We start from the raw sequence: 21,290 nt of genomic DNA, 5'->3' as shown, positions 1-21,290 counted from the left end.
GTGATGAACACTACATCAAAAACTAATGATACAGTGGTCAGCTGAACATAATAAAAAAATAAGTAAGAACGTGAAAGGAAAAATATGGTTTCTTGTGGGAGACCCCAGAACTATCGGAAAATATTTTTTTGTGGTTATTGTAAAAGTTAAATGGATATGAACATCTTTCATCTTAAAAAAGTAGATAAAAAATAATTTTCCTAAATACTCACCCATCTGTCAATATGCAGTATTTATACTTTGTTCCTAATTCCTTCAATTTCATCCAGTCAATTACTTGTTTAAGTACCTGAGGGAAGGTATCAGCTCTGTCTACCTGATCCTGAGGATATAAAAGTAACATTTATAAAAATTAAGAGTAGCTACGTGTAGTCCTGCAAATACTCAGACACAAATGTCAAAAGGAAACGAACAGTAAAAGTCTCACCTATGATATTTTAAACTCTACATGATTTCCTTAGCTGAGCTCCACCTAACATTTCATTTTTAAGATAATTAAAAATTGTTCACAGCCAGGCATTAGGAATGTTTTCAACTGAAGTACAGAATCCTCCCAAAATTAAGATTTAAGGTCATCCATGGTGTTTCTTTCTTTCTTTCTTTTTTTTTTTAGACCTCAATCCAGTGGCTTACTAATTCTCCAGAGTGGAGAAGAGGGAAATCTCCTCCCAGCTGAAAGCCATGGCCCTCTAACATGGTCTCCCTATCTCAAAGCTCAGATCTTTCCACAACAGATGACACACCACTGCCAGAATGATCTTCCTAAATTGGTTCATCACATCACTTCCATACTTAAAATCCTCCAAACATTCTCCAAGCTTTTCAGGATAAGACACACAGACTCTTCTTCATGATGTGGCTCCCTCTGCCTACCACTTTAGCTTTATTTTCAACCACTTTCTTCCCAGCCCATACACGCTTGAAGCATCCCGAACTACTTACGGTTCTGCCCTGCACACCTGAAATGCCCATTCTTTCCTGCCTATTGACCTATCATGATTCAGCCCAAGTTCACTAACTTGAGGAAGTATGACGCTGGTCAGCTCTCCGTTCCCTCTATCGTAAAATGCCCATAATATCCAGATAAAACACTGACTTGTCAGTCTTCTAACCATACTGTCACCACTGGTTTAGTCTGTCTGTCCTCCTGATTATAAATAGCTGAGTAAGCTGAGGAGATTGACTTGACCATATCTGTATTCCCAGTACCCTGGCAAATACTGTAGTAGGCACTCAAATATTTGTTGAGTGAATGACTAAATGAATAAAGGAACCAAATTAATGAACAAAGAGCAATTAGAATACAATAAAAAATCAGAGACCTAAAAAATTATTAAGCTATGTATCAAGTCAGGTTATAAACAGATACCTTTCAAAACTTCCTCTCCAAGTCCACCGTGGTAACACTTACTTTACTAATGATGTAAACAAATTAAACCTTTACTTTCATCATTACAAGTCCTTAAGAGGAAAGGCTAAGAAAGATTTTATAAGGTATAAAATTTGCTTTTCTACTTTTTAATATTATAATATGAAAAATATTTACCAAGAAAGTACCACATTAATTTGTTTACAATAATTTTTTAAATTATGAAATAAAAACTAATTTCAGAATCTCTTTCAAACTCTAGAGAAAGGAACACAGAATCAGAACCTGAGTAATTCCAGTTAGGTTGATGCAGAAATCAGAAAGTTGTGTGTTAATCTCTGGTCTCACATACTGCTGGAATGTATCTTCCTACAAGGGAAGGAGAGCAAGTTAAAGTATTTTCTATGACTTTAGATATAGGACACAAAATACATGAAACATTAAGTCACAGAAGACTATAATTTTATAGGTGCTCATGGTTTAGCCCTGTCTAGAATTTTAAAAATTTAAGGATAGTTCTCTACTCCCAAAGCCCTCTAATTTTAATTATGTTTCATTGTCTAAAAATTTGAAGAGTGGTGCCTGGCTGGCTCAGCCAGTTAAGCGTTCAACTCTTGGTTTCCGCTCAGGTTGTGATCTCATGTCACGGGTCATGAGATCCAGCCCCAAGTGGGGCTCCCTGCTCAGCTTCGAGTTTGCTTGAGATTCTCTCCTTCTGCCCTTCCACCCACTCATGCTCTCTCTCTAATAAATATATCTTCAAAAAAATTTTTTTAAGACAGGGTGCCTGGGTGGCTCAGTTGTTAAGCGACTGACTCGTGATTTCGGCTCAGGTCATGAATCTCATGGGTCGTGGGATTGAGCCCCACATCGGGCTCTGCACTGCACATGGAGCCTGCTGGAGATTCTCTCCCTCTGCCCCTCCCCTACTTGCGTGTGCACACAGGTGCGCTCTCTCTAAAATAAATAAATCTCAAAAAAAATTTTTTTTAAGATGAAGCAAATATCTGAAAGCAAGTCTTCAAATCAAAGCTCAAATATTTTCTTGAGGAGCAAAACACTGATAATTTTGTTTGTAATATTTGAAACCATAAAGCTTAATAATGCAACCTCAACTTCAAGTTACTAACAGCTTTTTAAATAATAATAAACTCTTTGAAGAAATGCCAATCATTGGTTATAATAAATTAGCTCTAGATTATTACTCTATCATTTACTCCTGACTAATCCTTATTTTTCTACTGATTCCAGTAAACTGAATTCTGAGTAGTCAAAATTGAATTACATGAGATGTAGTAAAGGGTGACAGTATTATATTTTGTAGTCATTTTAACCTCTTCAAGAAGCTGTCACACTCGTCTTCTCATCTTATAATCACAACTCTATGAACTCATAAGGCCTGTACTGTTAACATCAAGCTCAGATCTCAAAGTGCTTTTTTCTCTATTTTAATACTGCCTCCCTAAACATGCTAAGTCACTTGTTAAAACTTAAGGACAATTTCAAAGCCTAAGGGCAGCAATCATTAATACCAGGTAGATACAGAGAAAAAGACAAAGAGTATTTTTTGTGACAGAAGATTCAAAAATTAAGAAAAGTAAATGTTTTATTTTCTAAGAATAAATTCTTTCTTCACACTAGTGTATTAAGTCAATGAGTTATAAAGGTTATTATTGTAAAAGAGCAAAATTAAAGAACAGCAAAAAATGTTTGCACTTCAAAAGTTAGATGCTCTTTACTTACCAGACACACTGCAGAAGGAAAAATTCCACTTAATTGAATTTCAGATAAATGAAGACTTTATCCTTTTAAACATCAATATTTTTATAACTTTCAATGAAAATCTTTCAAAAATATGCTGCAACTTCCCTTACCAAAACAGGCAGGTAATATCAAACATACTATTAATAAAACTTTATTCACTACTTAACACTTTTATCAGAATGATGCTATAGAGAAGAACTATGCACTTGTTGACCAAATATTTAGCTATCACTTAAGTAATCCATAGTAAGTTAACAGGTGATAAGGGTTATTAAACAGTAAAGCTGGGGCGCCTGGGTGGCGCAGTCGTTAAGCATCTGCCTTCGGCCCAGGGCGTGATCCCAGCGTTCTGGGATCGAGCCCCATATCAGGCTCCTCTGCTAGGAGCCTGCTTCTTCCTCTCCCACTCCCCCTGCTTGTGTTCCCTCTCTTGCTGGCTGTCTCTATCTCTGTCAAATAAATAAATAAAATCTTTAAAAAAAAAAAAAGAAAAAAGGGGGGTTCAGCTACACTATTAAATAGGTCATCCATCACCTTTATGCAGAAGGTGAGAACTAAGGAAGGGAGGGAGGGAGGAATTAGCAGCAAGACCTCTGGAGGAAAGGAATTAGAACTAAAGCCCTGGAAGATGAAGGGGTAGACCATGCCTGGCATTTTGGAAAAATAGCAAGCAGGTCAATATGGCATAATCAGAGGTAATAAGAGGCTAGCTCATGTTAAGGAAAATGGCTTTTACTGAGTTAAATAGAGAACCACTAAAGGGTTTTAAGCAGGGAAAGGAAATGATTTGACTTATATTTTATAAGGATCGCTCTGGCCACTATGTTGAGAACTGGCTGTAGGAGACAAGGAAGGAAACAGAGACCGCTTTGCTAGTGAATGCAGTAAATCCAGACAAGAAATTATGGGGGCTCAGACTAGAGTCATAGCAGTGCAGTTAAGTGGCTGGGTTCTGGATGTATCCTGAAGGCAAAGCAAATGGGAGTTGCTCTTGGTCTGGATGTGTGGTGGGAGAGGAACAGGAGTCAAGGATGACGCCAAGGTTTTGAACTGAGTAATTAAAGGACAGAGTTGCCACCACTCAAGCTAGGGAAGGCTGAACATACAATGGGTTGAGAGTAATTTGAGTTTGGGACATGTGAAGAGGTCTGTTTAAATATCGAAGTAGATTGGATTTGGGATAGAGGTCCGGGTTGGAAATACAGATCTGTAAGTCTTTAGCATATAGTTTCTAAAAGCTATGGAAGTAGATGAGATTAAGGAAGAGGATCCACATAGAGAAGAGGACCTAGGACTGAATCCTGGGGTATTCACTACTAGGAGCTGTGAAGAAAAGAAGGAACCAGCAAAGGAAATTATAAAGGGGAACCCAATGAGGTTGGAGACAAATCAAGAGAATGAGGTGTACTGAAAGTCACTTGCAGAAAACATTTTAAGGACAAAGTGGCCTATCATACCAGGATTCAGGTAAAGGTCCAAGATGACACTAATGAGAGATTATAGCGGAGTGATGGGATTGAAGACAGTGTGAATTTAAGAGAGAATGTGAGGAAACAGCAGTATGTACCTTTTTCAAAAAACAAACAAATAGGGTAGCTGGCAGGTAAATGGGATAGAGTGAAAGCTTTTTATGGTGTGAAAAGTAAAACATCTGTATGAATGGGAACATTACAGTAGAAAGCAATAAATCTGTCTAAATGAGGGCAAAGAATTGCTAGAGCAATGTCCTTGAGTAAGAAAGAGAAGTGGAATCCAGTGAGTAATGCAAGATTATTACCTTCATGGTTGTCATTTTTTCCTTTTAATTTATCGGCTTTAATCTTCTTCGGACAAGGAAATTATATAAATAGTCTGATTATAACTAAAAGGCTGTGAACAACACTAAGAAAAAAGCCTACGCATTTTAATACACAAGGCTTTTTATACTTGCTCCCAACGTGTTGGTGGCAACTGGGGATAGAAAGACATAACTTCTGGATGGACAAGATGTTGATATATCCTTGCTCAGATTTTACAAGGAAAAGAGTAGTATTTGGAGAATTCCTGCTGACTTCCTGAACTAATAATGCAGTGATAATAAGTATCTAAAGCATGTATGTTATAGGTCTTGAAGCCAAGGTTAGAAGTGTCATTTCCCCACTAATATTTTCACCAGAAAGATGGCCAGTTCTAAGTTGAAAGGTGATTTCTGTAATTTGCCATTTTTAGAGATCACAGCATACAGTAGTCTATAGCAGTGGTTCTCAAACCTGACCGCATGTCAACTGAGAAGCTTTAAAAACATGCTGATGTCTGGGACTTCACCACAGAACAACTAAATCAGAATCTCTGGGATGTGGGCCAGACATTTGTTTCCCCTCCCTAGGAGATTCTTATGTCCAGCCAGATATGTGTTCCAAGCAAACAGAAAAAAACACTATAATTTTAGCTATTGGAAAAGGAGAGAAGTATCCTTTGCAATTCTTTCATTACAGCTTTTCTATTAATCAAGCTGATACAAAGTACACAAGAGCAAACAGCCCACTTCAGAATTCTCATTCCAGCTTTAAAACAGGAAATGAGATTGCTGCTCTACCTGAGACACCAGAATAGTTGCTGCTAAGAATAAAATTGAAATACAACAATTCACTTACTATTTCTAAGGTATGGGTATTCAGTAAAACCACAGGAAATTCAATTATTTCATGTATAAATTCAGGTGGGTTACCCTCTTCACAAGTGGCTTCAAAATCAATGATACAAATGTAGTCGTAGTAACTGTCAGCACAACTGCCCTCTTTCAACATGAGCTTCTGCTTCTTGTAATAGTTCTTCAGCCTTTTCTTTAGCACATCCTTTACCCCTCTGAGGAAAGAAGAAGAAAATGAACTCTGAGGTGAATTTTACAATCAAGAATCTGAAGCCTTACCTGCTGACATTGGGTTGACCACTGGCAGTCGCAGCATAATTTAGCAAATATTAGCTAAAATAAATGTAAAGAAAGCAAAACTTAAAGCTAAATTAGCAAATAATTAAAATCAAATATAACAGCATCAACATTTTCCTTCCCAAGTAACTTTTTGTTTTTTGTAGTACATAAGAGCATTTCTCCTACACTAGTATTTCAAACCATAAGCCTTGTTAGCATATACCACCTACAAAGCCATATTGCCTTATATACTAAGATGACTGATGTATTACAAAAACTGAAATTGATGTTGAACTATTCTACAGGCCAAACACAAATTTCAGAGTAAGAAAATTCAGGTAAATGGAACATTTATGCTGTCTCTTTTCTTTCTTTTGTGTTTTTTTTTTTTTTTAGGTTAAACAACTAAAATATCTATACGAAATGAAAGCGCTAGGAGCCTAGCATGTAAAGTTGAACGTCTATTAGCTACTTAACTAGGAAAACTCATTTAGAAGATACCCTAGTGTAAACCATGTCTAGAAGAACACTGTCATACTCAAAAGGTTCTTAACTGGAAGTAGGTTTCTTCATTTACCATGGGTAGAATTTAATTTAGGAGACCATAGTATTTTCAAAATATACGTTCTACAAATGGTGGGTGGAGAAAGGGATGTTCTAAATAGATAACAATGATTGGTAATGGTAGTCATGTTCTTCAAACTGCATGTATTCCAAAAATTAATTCATGACCAGTGCTGACTTTCTTCAGTGTTACTTGAGTCCTACTAACAGTTTATAAATACACAATGGTAGTAAAAAGCAAGAGGATCTAAATTGTAATTAGTGTGTAGTGATAACTCAGGCATTTTGGTCACATCACAGATTAGTGACTATTAAAAAAAAAATTAACCTTTTATTTTCCTTTCTAAACTACCAATGAAAAGGAATCCTATTCATGAGAACATTGACAATTAACCAGTTGTTTTAAGACAAAATGTTTTAATATGTGGGGCGCCTGGGTGGCTCAGTTGGTTAAGCGGCTCCCTGCTCGACAGGGAACCTGCTTCTCCCTCACCCTCTGCCTGCTGCCCCCACCCCGCTTGTGCTCTGTCAGATAAATAAAATATATTTTTTTAAAGATTTTATTTATTTATTTGACAGAGATAGAGACAGCCAGCGAGAGAGGGGACACAAGCAGGGAGTGGGAGAGGAAGAAGCAGGCTCCCAGCAGAGGAGCCCTATGTGGGGCTCGATCCCATAACGCCGGGATCACGCCCTAAGCCGAAGGCAGACGCTTAACCGCTGTGCTACCCAGGCGCCCCAATAAATAAAATATTTTTAAAAAATGTTTTAATATATTTATTTGCTTGAGATTTTCTAAATTACCAAAATCTAGGAAGGAAATCCCTTAACCTCCTTCATATTAAGGTACTATGAGTGACCTCTGTGTTATGTAAGAGCTCTGGATTCCTTTGTCTTAATTTCTCTCTCTTTCGGGGGTTGAGGTTAAGATGGTGGAGGAGTAGGGGACCCCGTTTTCAGCCGGTCCCCTGAGTTGAGTTGGATAGGTACCAGACCAGCCTGAACATCCACGGAATCAGCCTGAGACACAGGAAGATACATCTGGAACTTTACAAATGAACATCTCCAGCACTGAGTATTGATGTACAAAGTGGGGAGGTGTGAAACTGCGCACAGATATTGGAAGATAAACGGAAGGGGGAGGGAGTCGCTGCATTTGGGCGCCGGGAAGCAGTAGCCACCTGCACGGGGGAGCGGGCGAACTCGCAGACCGGCACCCGCGAGAGAGCAGACTGAGACGGTGAGCCTGGGAGCGCGCGCCACCAGACTTCTCACGGAACTCCGGTGTGCTCACTGGAACCAGACTGAGACTGGGAGCTCCGGGAGCTCCCGCCAGCTGCCAGTGTTAGAAACACAAAGGACAGATATGCACTGGCCCTGGAAGTGAAGGCTGGGATGCCGGGTGTGGGGTGCACATCCCCGGGACGCTGCAGGGTTGAGCAGCAACAACAGAAACAGAGTTAAAGTGGCCAGAACATCAGTGGAGAAGGGTCCGCGATCCCTCTGTTCTAAGACTGAGGCTGAGATTCGGCCACTGCTGCTCTGACTCTCAGAAGAGGCACAGCAAATCGCCAGGGAAAGCCGACAAAGAAAAGCCTGGAAATACCGGCTCACAGGGTGACCATCCCCATCCCCCCTCGCACGGACACAGAGACTCTACCCAAACAGGGTTGCCTGAGTATCGGCACGGCAGGCCCCTCACCCAGAAGGCAGGCTGAAAAATCATGAAGTCCACATCCCTAAGATCCCTATAAAACAAGGGCGCACGGCCTGGGTCCTGGTCAATAATTTGGGCTCTGGACAACCCCGCAACCTCTCCTCATCAGAAAGACGAGAAGGAGAAATCCCCCCCAGCAAAGAAAAGACAATGAGTCTGTGGCCTCTGCCACAGAACTAATGGATATGGATATAACCAAATTATCAGAAATGGGATTCAGAGTAACAATGGTCAAGATGATGTGTAGACTTGAAAAAAGTATTAACGAAAATGTTAATGAGAATATAGAATCTCTAAGGGCGGAAACGAGAACGAATCTGGCAGAAATTAAAAATTCTGGGGCGCCTGGGTAGCGCAGTCGTTAAGCGTCTGCCTTCGGCTCAGGGCGTGATCCTGATGTTCCGGGATCGAGTCCCACATCGGGCTCCTCCGCTGGGAGCCTGCTTCTTCCTCTCCCACTCCCCTGCTGTGTTCCCTCTCTTGCTGGCTGTCTCTNGTTGCTGAGAATATAGAATCCCTAAGGGCAGAAATAATTCTTTAAAAAAAATAAATTAAAAATTCTATCAGCAAAATGCAGTCAAAACTAGAGGCTCTGACGGCCAGGGTGAATGAGGCAGAAGAACGTATCCGCGAATTGGAGGATGGGTTAGTAGAAGAGAAAGCTTAAATAGAATTGGGACTTAAAAAAAATCCACGCCCAAGAATGTAGGTTACGGGAGATTATTGACTCAATGAAACGTTCCAATGTCAGAATCATCGGCATCCCCGAGGGGGTGGAAAAACAGAGGTCTAGAAGAGATATTTGAACAAATTGTAGCTGAAGACTTCCCTAAGCTAACAAGGGAAACAAACATTCGTGTCCAAGAGGAAGAGAGGACCCCTCCCAAGCTCAACCACGACAAACCTACACCACGTCACGTCATAGTGCAATTCGCAAATATCAGATCCAAGGATACAGTATTGAAAGCGGCCAGGGCAAAGAAATTTCTCACGTACCAAGGCAAAGGTATGAGAATTACATCAGACCTGTCTACACAGACCTGGAATGAGAGAAAGGGNCCTGGAATGAGAGAAAGGCTTGGGGGGGCATTTTTAAAGCTCTTTCAGAGAAAAACATGCAGCCAAGGATCCTTTATCCAGCAAAGCTGTCATTCAGAATTGATGGAGAAATAAAGACGTTCCAAAATCGCCAATCATTAACCAATTTCGTAACCACGAAACCAGCCCTACAGGAGATATTAAGGGGAGTTCTATAAAGGTACAAAGGCCCCAAGAGTGATAAAGAGCGGAAAGTCACGACCGATACAAACAAAGACTTTACTGGCAACATGGCATCATTAAAATCATATCTCTCAATATTCAATCTCAATGTAAATGGNGCTAAATGCTCCCATAAAACGCCACAGGGTTGCAGCTTGGATAAAAAGACATGACCCATCCATTTGCTGTCCACAGGAGACTCATTTTGAACCTAAAGATACATCCAGACTGAAAGTAAAGGGATGGAATACCATCTTTCATGCAAATGGACCTCAAAAGAAAGCTGGAGTAGCAATTCTCATATCAGATAGACTGGATTTTAAACTAGAGGCCATAGAGAGAGATACAGAAGGGCACTATATTATTCTTAAAGGAAGTATTCAACAAGTGGATATGACAATTATTAATATATATGCCCCCAACAGGGGAGCAGCAAGATACACAAGCCAACTCTTAACCAAAATAAAGAGACATATAGATAAGAACACAGTAATAGTAGGGGACCTCAACACCCCACTATCAGAAATAGACAGAACACCCTGGCAAAAACTAAGCAAAGAATCAAAGGCTTTGAATGCCATACTCGACGAGTTGGACCTCATAGATATATATAGAACACTACACCCCAGAACCAAAGAATACTCATTCTATTCAAATGCCCATGGAACATTCTCAAGAATAGATCATGCTCTGGGACACAAAACAGGTCTCNAATAAAAATACATTAATAGTAGGGGACCTCAACACCCCACTATCAGAAAAAGACAGAACACCCATGCAAAAACTCGACGAAAAAGCAAAGGCTTTGAATGCCATACTCGACGAGTTGGACCTCATAGATATATATAGAACACTACACCCCAGAACCAAAGAATACTCATTCTATTCAAATGCCCATGGAACATTCTCAAGAATAGATCATGCTCTGGGACACAAAACAGGTCTCAGCCAATACCAAAAGATTGAAATTATCCCCTGCATATTCTCAGACCACAACGCTCTGAAATTGGAACTCAACCACAAGGAAAAACCTGGAAGAAACTCAAACACTTGGAGGCTAAGAACCATCCTGCTCAAGAATGACTCGATAAACCAGGAAATCAAAAATCAATTTAAACAATTTATGGAGACCAACGAGAATGAATACACAACGGTCCAAAACCTATGGGATACTGCAAAGGCAGTCCTAAGGGGGAAATACATAGCCATCCAAGCCTCACTCAAAAGAATAGAAAAATCTAAAATGCAGTTTCTATATTCTCACCTCAAGAAACTGGAACAGCAACAGAGGGACAGGCCTAACCCACTGACAAGGAAGCAGCTGACCAAGATTAGAGCAGAAATCAAAGAATTAGAAACCAGGAGTACAGCAGAGCAGATCAACAGAACTAGAAGCTGGTTCTCTGAGAGAATTAATAAAATTGACAAACCTCTGGCAAGACTTATCCAAAAGAATAGAGAAAGGAACCAAATTAATAAAATTATGAATGAAAAAGGAGAGGTCACAACCAACACCAATGAAATTGGAAGGATTATTAGAAACTTTTATCAACAGCTATATGCCAAAAAACTAAACAATCTGGAAGAGATGGAGGCCTTCCTGGAAACCTATAAACTACCAAGACTGAAACAGGAAGAAATAGATTTCTTAAATAGGCCAATTAACTATGAAGAAATTGAGTCAGTGATAAACAACCTTCCAAATAATAAAACTCCAGGCCCAGACGGTTTTCCTGGGGAATTCTACCAAACATTCAAAGAAGAAATAATACCTATTCTCCTAAAGCTATTTCAAAAANATTAAGCAATCTGGAAGAGATGGAGGCCTTCCTTGAAACCTATAAACTACCAAGACTGAAACAGGAAGAAATTGATTTCTTAAATAGGCCAATTAACTATGAAGAAATTGAGTCAGTGATAAACAACCTTCCAAATAATAAAACTCCAGGCCCAGACGGTTTTCCTGGGGAATTCTACCAAACATTCAAAGAAGAAATAATACCTATTCTCCTAAAGCTATTTCAAAAAATAGAAACAGAAGGAAAGCTACCAAACTCATTCTATGAGGCTAATATTACCTTGATCCCCAAACCAGGCAAAGACCCCCTCAAAAAGGAGAATTACAGACCGATTTCTCTAATGAATATGGATGCCAAAATCCTCAACAAGATCCTTGCTAATAGAATCCAACAGTACATTAAAAGGATTATCCATCATGACCAAGTGGGATTCATACCTGGGATGCAAGCATGGTTCAACACTCGCAAATCAATCAATGTGATACATCATATCAACAAGAAAAGACTCAAGAACCATATGATCCTCTCAATTGATGCAGAAAAAGCATTTGACAAAATACAGCATCCTTTCCTGATTAAAACCCTTCAGAGTGTAGGAATAGAGGGTACATTTCTCAATCTCATAAAAGCCATCTATGAAAAGCCTACTGCAAGCATTATTCTCAATGGGGAAAAGCTGGAAGCCTTTCCCTTAAGATCAGGAACACGACAAGGATGCCCACTCTCGCCACTATTATTCAACATAGTACTAGAAGTCCTTGCAACAGCAATCAGAAGACAAAAAGGGATCAAAGGTATCCAAATCGGCAAAGAAGAAGTCAAACTGTCTCTCTTTGCAGATGACATGATACTCTATATGGAAAACCCAAAGGAATCCACTCCCAAACTATTAGAAGTTATAGAACAATTCAGTAAGGTGGCAGGATACAAAATCAATGCCCAGAAATCAGTTGCATTTCTATACACGAATAACGAGACTGAAGAAAGAGAAATTAGGGAATCCATCCCATTTACAATAACACCAAAAACCATACGTTACCTTGGAATTAACTTAACCAGAGACGTAAAGGACCTATATCCTAGAAACTATAGATCACTTTTGAAAGATATTGAGGAAGACATAAAAAGATGGAAAAATATTCCATGCTCATGGATTGGAAGAATTAACATAGTTAAAATGTCCATACTACCCAGAGCAATCTACACTTTCAATGCTATCCCGATCAAAATACCGAGGACATTTTTCAAAGAACTGGAACAAATAGTCCTTAAATTTGTATGGAACCAGAAAAGGCCCCGAATCTCCAAGGAACTGTTGAAAAGGAAAAACAAAGCTGGGGGCATCACAATGCCGGATTTCGAGCTGTACTACAAAGCTGTGATCACAAAGACAGCATGGTACTGGCACAAAAACAGACACATCGACCAATGGAACAGAATAGAGAACCCAGAAATGGACCCTCGGCTCTTTGGGCAACTAATCTTTGATAAAGCAGGAAAAAACATCCGGTGGAAAAAAGACAGTCTCTTCAATAAATGGTGCTGGGAAAATTGGACAGCTACATGCAAAAGAATGAAACTTGACCACTCTCTCACACCATACACAAAAATAAACTCCAAATGGATGAAAGACCTCAATGTGAGACAGGAATCCATCAAAATTCTAGAGGAGAACATAGGCAACAACTTCTATGACATCGGCCAGAGCAACCTTTTTCACGACACATCTCCAAAGGCAAGAGAAATAAAAGATAAAATGAACTTATGGGACTTTATCAGGATAAAGAGCTTCTGCACAGCCAAGGAAACAGTCAAAAAAACTAAGAGACAGCCCACGGAATGGGAGAATATATTTGCAAAGGACACCACAGATAAAGGACTGGTATCCAAGATCTACAAAGAACTTCTCAAACTCAATACACGAGAAACAAATAAACAAATCATAAAATGGGCAGAAGATATGAACAGACACTTTTCCAATGAAGACATACAAATGGCTAACAGACACATGAAAAAATGTTCAAAATCATTAGCCATCAGGGAAATTCAAATCAAAACCACACTGAGATACCACCTTACGCCAGTTAGAATGGCAAAGATAGACAAGGCAAGAAACAACAATTGTTGGAGAGGATGTGGAGAAAGGGGATCCCTCCTACATTGTTGGTGGGAATGCAAGTTGGTACAGCCACTCTGGAAAACAGTGTGGAGGTACCTTAAAAGGTTAAAAATTGAGCCACCCTATGACCGAGCCATTGCAATACTGGGTATTTACCCCAAAGATACAGACGTAGTGAAGAGAAGGGCCATATGCACCCCAATGTTCATAGCAGCATTGTCCACAATAGCNTCATAGCTGCATTGTCCACAATAGCCAAATCATGGAAGGAGCCGAGATGCCCTTCAACAGATGACTGGATTAAGAAGCTGTGGTCCATATATACAATGGAATATTACTCAGCTATCAGAAAGAACGAATTCTCAACATTTGCTGCAACATGGACGGCACTGGAGGAGATAATGCTAAGTGAAATAAGTCAAGCAGAGAAAGACAATTATCATATGATTTCTCTCATCTATGGAACATAAGAACTAGGATGATCGGTAGGGGAAGAAAGGGATAAAGAAAGGGGGGGGAATTAGAAGGGAGAATGAAGCATGACAGACTACGGACTCTGAGAAACAAACTGAGGGCTTCGGGGGGGTGGGGGAATGGGATAGACTGGCGATGGGTAGTAAGGAGGGCACATATTGCATGGTGCACTGGGTGTTATACGCAACTAATGAATCATCGAACTTTACATCAGAAACCAGGGATGTACTGTATGGTGACTAACATAATATAATAAAAAAACATTAAAAGAAAAAAAATAATTTCTCTCTCTTTCTTTCTTGGAGAAGCTACACTTACTTGAAGGGGTGTCTGCAAACCTAGTGGCAACACGAAAAATAATCAAGTGCTCCAGAGAGAAACTTGTCGTCTTTAATATCTCCTTTGTCATCCACATCCAAATAATCACCAGTTTTGCCAATTCTAACTCAGAAAAAGATTCAGAATCTGGTTCTCCTGAATTGTCTCTAGTATGGCCCCCATGAGCTTCTTGGACTCTGGCAAATGCCTCTAATGCCACAACCCTCCTTTTCATTCTTTACCCCAGTTGAGAACTACCCACTAATGCCAATTTCTTGCTAAAATATCTGCAGTGACTCCCCTGTGCTTATATATTAAACAGACTTCTGCATATAGGTCCCTCACAACTTAGCTACAACCTATCATTTCAGTATCATCTTCAGATGCTCCCACTCCCCATGGTACATCGAACACTGCAGACAAAACATTGTATAAGCCACCGCCTAATATGTGGTATGCTTTCTTGTTTTGTAACTTGGGTTGCACAATAGCTGGCTATTTAGCAGAAAACGTATCTACAGAAATTAGTTTTGAGTTCTTTCTGCCTCAATTACCTGCCATTGCTTTTCTGTTTGGCCTATCAATTCGATCATCACTCCTGAATTCCTAAGACAGACTCTCTTCTTTATTTGCATGCTGTACTGGGCCAGACCTCCAACACAGCACTGGTCACACTGTAGTGATTGTCTGTGTATATTCCCAAAAGACTGTCTGCTTTCCAAAGTCGGGAATATACATATCTATTTCACTTTTGTAACTTTAGTGCCCAGTATAGTGTTTAGAAATCAGTAAGTGCTTGTTGAATAAATGTACAAACGTAAAATTAGATCTCTGTCATGCAAGTCACAAGTAAGCAACTGATTTTCATCCCTAGGAAGGACAAAAATTTTGCTCAGAAAATATTCACAGGCTGTATCTTCATAACAAGAGTCAGGGGGAAATGAGGTAAAATTTTTACTCACAAGTTATCATGTAGACAATCTAAAAGGTAAAAAAGTACATGTGTGCTCTTTTGAAAAGCAGTGAAGATCTATTTTAAAGCAAAGAGGAAGAATATTGCCTAAAAGAGAAAAAGGATACAGAAAGACCCACAAACAATAATAGTTTTCATCTATTGCATACAGTCAATTTTTTCTTAATGCCTGGCAACTGAATTGTCTATCAAAAATATGCATGCTTTTCTGGATTCCAAAGGTCATTCTTACCCCATACCCAAGTCGAAATAAAGTGATTTGTTTTGCAAAAAATTACAAAAACTGAGTATGTATACATCTCATTGAAGACACACACACAGAGTTGGCTAAGCTGCACTGTTTTCTAATTCAATATACAGTTAAACATAATACATACTATCATTCTGCATACTTTTAGAAACTAAAACAGGAAAAAATATTTCCCGGTAAGTGATTTTTTTTTAATTATCGGGTTTCAAAGAAACCCTCTTTATAAAAATAACAGACAAAATTATATATATATATATCCAATCTCATTAATAAGATATAATTAACAATTAACCAAATGAGAAACTAAAAAAATTTGAAACATATTTAGTGTAAGATAGCTACACCTATACATTGTGTGTAGACTGTCAAAATACTCAGACTTCAACTCAGCAATCTCAGTCTATCACCTAAGAGACTGTCAGAAATAATCAGAGTTGCACATAAATATTCACTTTAAGAATGTAAATTGTAGCTGTTATCTGAAATGTTAATAATGGTTATCTCTTTATGGTAGGATTACAGACAATTCTTAATTTTACAATGTTTTCAAGATTTTCTAGGATGAACATGTACAACCTTTAAATTTTTAAAAAGTGATTCTTAATTACCTGGTTTCAAGCTTGAATTCTGAAAGTTTAGCTCTGAGTTCTTCCTTACTCATTCTATTAATACATCCATTTGTAATAGCAATCTCTTTGTAAACTGGGTCACTGAAATCACTTGCATTGGAGGTAATGAACTTAGATCCTTTTGTTTCTTGGCCATCGAATCTACATCGTTGCTTTTTCTACCAAAAAAAGATACAGCTTATAATTAATACAAAGATCTTAAAGATTCAAATCCTGAGGCCTATTCATGCTACATGTCAATGAAAAGTACATAGAAAGAAGAAAGATGTGTTTCCAATATAATTTACCCTGCTGTTCTGAATCATGAGATTTCTTAAAGGAAATGAAGCTAAATAAAAATAGCACTAGTGTTGGGAGCACTTCAAACAGAGCCCCAGCTGACCATTTACTAGCAGCATGACCTTGGATGGTTACTTATTAGCCTCTGATCTTCAGTTTCCTTCCCTATAAAATAAAGAATAATAATAACTGTTTCAAGTGGCATTTGGTATTTGGTAATGGTAAACAGTATTTAAACAAGGTTATTATAGGGGTGCCCGGGTGGCTCAGTTGGCTAAGCATCTGACTTCAGCTCAGGTCATGATCTTGGGGTCCTAGGATGGAGCCCTGCGTCCTGCTCCCTGCTCATTGGGGAGTCTGCTTGTCCTTCTCCCTCTGCTCCCCACCTCTGCTCATGCTCTCTCTCTCTCTCCCATAAATAAATAAAATCTTTGAAAAAAAAATTTTTTAAAACAAGGTTGTTATAAGGATTAAATGAGATTATGTATATCAGGCTCCTGACACCATACCCACTGTGGCAACTAATGGGAACTTTATTACCATCATAGACTACAGAACAGACCTTTTCACAAATGACATTCTAAAATTTACAAACTAATTTTTAAGTGAACTTTTACAACATTATGCATGTATAAGTCAGTGACTTCCTGAGAATTTTTTTTAAAAGATTTTATTTATTTGAGAGAGGGAGAGAATGCGAATGTGTATGAATGGGGTAAGGGCAGAGGGAGAGCGAGAATCTCAAGCAAAGTTCCCGCTGAACACAGAGCCTGATGTGGAGCTTGATCCTACAACCCTGAGATCATAACCTGAGCCAAAATCAAGAGTCAGACGCTTAACCAACTGAGCCACACAGGTGTCCCCCAAGAAGTTTTTAACCTGACTTCATTTCACTAAGTTAACAGAAATTGCCCGGTATAAAAACAAAACGGACTACATAGAAACCTAGTTCAAAACTTCCTAGAACCCAAAGCAAAGGAGGAAATGTATGCAGTTTCAAAACACACAATTTCTAAAACTCACATGTGTACCAATTATTCAGAAGAACTACCGTTACTATATTACAAATCTTTCTACTTTCCTTAAATCAAAATCTGTGTTGAGAAAAAAAACATGACTCAACTGTAATCACTCCACAGGTAGTCCAACATTATTAATACGCTAAGTATCAGAGTTCCATTTATAAGTTAATTATTTTCCAAAAGCAATGTCACAAATATTAGCTATGTTTCAGAATTTTCAAAAAGACTTTGGAACTTATCACTAATCCATATTAAAATCTGTTAACTTAGTCATAATTTACCACATTATCCCCGTGTGAACGTTAATGACAGATTAAGAAGGGATAACTATGGACGGGCCAAAGACCCTGACTTAGCACTAATCCTAGTGGTTCAGGAACTATTTCTCACTCAAAGCTCTCAATTTAAAACAAAACACATTTATTAGAAATGCAATGCTAGGTATTGTGCTAGAGTACACAAGAATTACTCCTATCTCCTCAGAGGAAGAGATGAGCAATCCCAATGTGTGAACTGTCCATAAACTGAAGAGTAACTATACTGAATTTCCTCGTTGACAAATGTTTAAAAAACTTTATTACACTGATCTCTGAGTAAAGCTAAGGAAATAACTAGCTTTTAATAATACGTTAAATTTATAATACCTAGCTACTTTATCACTAGAATTTAATCAAGATAATTTATCTTGTGTCTTTAAACTTACATTGAATTTTAAACTTCATCTTCAGTCAGGTGAAAATTTAGGTCAACAATGAGTAACAGTTTGTCTACCAAAACAGAAGGTTCAGTCAATTGAAGCAAAATTTACTCTTTGGCTAAGTCCTCTAATTCACTTGCTTAATTCTTATCTAAAATTGTAGCTATAAAAATTACCCACAAATAACACTAAGGCCTCTTCTAAATCTGCTATAAATCATGATTTCTTTAAAGGAAGATCTGCTTCCTCTCCCAGATCCAACTCTAGCTCTCTCAGTGAAGCTCAGGGAAGTCAAGGTCCAGTTCTTCAGTGATCAGTGTCTTCTTCCAAATTTAAGGTCTACACTAATAGTTTCCGAAGGTTGCTCAAGTCAATCCACTAAGCAGCAGAAAGAAAATGTTAAAAACCTAACATGTACTATTAATCTACTAAAATGTGTAATTAGTTTACTAAATAATACATAGACTGATGGTGGCATCCTCCCCAATGTCTATGTCCACCTGTCACACCTCACATAAAGTACTGGACATATAATGAGGAAAGGGCGGACAGATACCATAGTATGGGGAAGAATATTTACTTTCACAGTATTGTGACATTCTGCAATTTTCCTGTGTTCAAGTAAATAACTGTATGACTTATATTATCCTCAATAATAAGACATTTACATTATGGGAAGTGATCATAAAAATCTTTTATACCAAAAAGAGGCTTACTCTCTTGCCTTAAGTACTTAAAAATATTTTTGAACTTCAAGTCACATACTTTCATTTACAAGACAGGTGTTCCAAAATTGCTGTCATTTTCTGTGATGAGAAAGGGATTAATAACTTGAAATTTAGGTTTCTTTTCTTTTAACAAACACAACTTGTTATTTCAACATGAAAGTAAATATGTTTTAACAATAAGATAAAAAGGTAACTGTTTATCAAAAGAAACTTTTCTCTGTGGCAAGAACACTTTAAAAATAGTTATTTTGGAAATGTTTTCATTATTTTATTGCCAAAAAACTGCATCACCTATAAACAAAAAACCTCTGCAACTACATGCAAAAAAAAAAAAAAAAAAAACCCAAAAAATAAAACAAAAAAACCCTTAGAAGTATAATTTAGCTGGATTAAAATTCTTCCAAAAGAAGAGTTCCGATGAAATTGGAACCCACTTGCTTAAAAATATAAAAATGCAATACCTGTTAGTTTACAAAAACAATGACATTAGGGATAATGAAAATGTACTTCGCTGAGGTCCAACAAAAATACTTTGCTTAATTGCGGTTGAAAAAAAAAAACTGTATCACCATTTATTAATGGTATCCAACAATAAGTTTTTAACAAATATGAGTCACTAAAACCAATTTGGAATATTGACCTAAGTCTTAAGTAGCTATATCTCAAAGTTTTAAGACTTTCAAATATAATGAAGTATATTCAATTATTTTTAAACTAACTTACACGATGATCTCAGACTGTAGAAGAAAGTGTTTCTTTAGAGGGAAGGGGCATGCATGGAAGGCCTCTTTGAAAGTAGTATCTTAAAGGGAATGCAATAACTATGCAAAGAGCCAAAAGAAGAGCATGCAGGGCAAAGGAAGCATACAAAGGTCCTTAATAAGAATGACCATCCACCATAAAACAACAACAACGAAGCCAGGGGGCTCTCAGAGCAAAAGGTAAGAATTGTGAGATGGGGGGCGCCTGAGTGGCACAGCGGTTAAGCGTCTGCCTTCGGCTCAGGGCGTGATCCCGGCGTTATGGGTTCGAGCCCCACATCAGGCTCCTCTGCTGTGGGCCTGCTTCTTCCTCTCCCACTCCCCTGCTGTATTCCCTCTCTCGCTGGCTGTCTCTCTGTCACATAAATAAATAAAATATTAAAAAAAAAAGATTATTCTAGCTGCTCTGTGGAGATGTAACTGTAGATGCAAGAGCAAGAAAGCCTCGTGCACGTACCCATTCTATGAAGTGCTCCGCATACGTTACTGAAATGAAATGACCATTTTTAGTATTAGATTATTTACAATCTGCAGCGTTAGTCAACAATAATTTATACTTGTCAAATAAGTAAGTTTTAAGACCGTCTTCACAATTTTGCTCTGTAACTAGGATCTACCAGTGAGCTGTCAAAATCATTACGGAAAATAAGTCCTATGAAAGGTCTATATGAAATAGTAGCAAATGGACAGAAAGCTCCAACTAATAGGCACAACCACCTTCAGTTAAGGCTGGGAGGTAATGGGCTTCAGGTCTCAAGAAATGACATACCTAGAGCATAGGGTGCGCTTTTTATAACATAACCTACCAATTACCTATAAGGGCTAGACGGAATAACTACAGCAACAGTGTGCACAGGATATTTGGAGCAGAATTCCCACCAGAACTTGTAAAACCACAATTCACACACTTCTCTTCTTGACTATTTCCTCACATCCAGAGGGTAATTCGGGCGAGAGGGGGCTCAGTGACAGCCAAGACACCGGAGCTGGGGACAGGGGAAGCGGCCAGGGCTGGGGTCGAACGGCGTTCAGGCTGAGGTTTCTGCGGAACACCCCAGAAGACAGGGACGCGGGCGTCTGGGAAGAGCCGGGCACCCACCGCCGGGCGCGGGTGGACTCACCTCGGGATTCGGATACGGCGGCTCCTCCCCACACTCCGATCTGGGCGACTCCAGCCGCGCGGTAGCCACGGCCTCGCTGCCAGGTTGTTTGCTCCGCTCATGCTCCATGCCGGCTGTCACGTAAGAGGAAAGCTGCTGGAGCCCGATACTTGCTCACTCTCACTCGGCCAAGACCGAATGCCTCGCCTTTCTCCGTTGAAAAATTACCGGGCTGGCGTTCCCGCGGCGGCGGCCACACAAACTCGAGCGGACACCTCCCACTTCCGGGAGCGTGTGGCGTCCACACGCCGCGCAGGCGCAATGAGCGGGCGCGCGCGGAACGCTAACGCAATCAGCAGACGGGGGTGGGAGGAAGAAGGTGAGGGAGGCGCGCGCGGGAGTATATGGATGTTGGTGTTGCAGTGGGGCGAGCGCGTGTTGTGTTGTGTTGCAATTACGCCAGAGTCTAGACTACTCACTAGAAAAACCACCAGAGTACACGATCTCATCACCCTATTTCCTAAGGAGAAAAACGAGGCGTACCGTGAAGAGAGGTGAA

The 21,290-nt window shown here is 39.1% G+C and overlaps 1 protein-coding gene across 2 annotated transcripts in view; it reads right to left on the bottom strand.

The window, feature by feature from the left end:
- The window catches only part of ERI1 (exoribonuclease 1), a 37,012-nt gene extending 15,974 nt beyond the window's left edge, over window positions 1-21,038 (bottom strand). Inside the window, exons 1-5 of one of the 2 annotated variants that reach the window (XM_002929162.4) lie at window positions 20,753-21,037; window positions 16,124-16,302; window positions 5,767-5,977; window positions 1,655-1,738; window positions 213-322 (exon numbers count right to left, since the gene is read on the bottom strand). In XM_002929162.4, the coding sequence (XP_002929208.1) occupies window positions 213-322; window positions 1,655-1,738; window positions 5,767-5,977; window positions 16,124-16,302; window positions 20,753-20,860 (692 nt within the window). In that variant the 5' untranslated portion in view covers window positions 20,861-21,037. Of the gene's footprint in view, window positions 1-212; window positions 323-1,654; window positions 1,739-5,766; window positions 5,978-16,123; window positions 16,303-20,752 lie in introns of both variants that reach the window. The other variant, XM_019809837.2, reaches the window with a different exon arrangement.
- Window positions 21,039-21,290: the final 252 nt, after the last annotated feature.

Source organism: Ailuropoda melanoleuca, chromosome 18 (assembly GCF_002007445.2).
Source record: "Ailuropoda melanoleuca isolate Jingjing chromosome 18, ASM200744v2, whole genome shotgun sequence".
Classification (NCBI taxonomy): Eukaryota; Metazoa; Chordata; class Mammalia; order Carnivora; family Ursidae; genus Ailuropoda; species Ailuropoda melanoleuca.
Note: the sequence above shows the minus strand (reverse complement) of the source record. Positions and strands in the feature narration are given on the sequence as shown.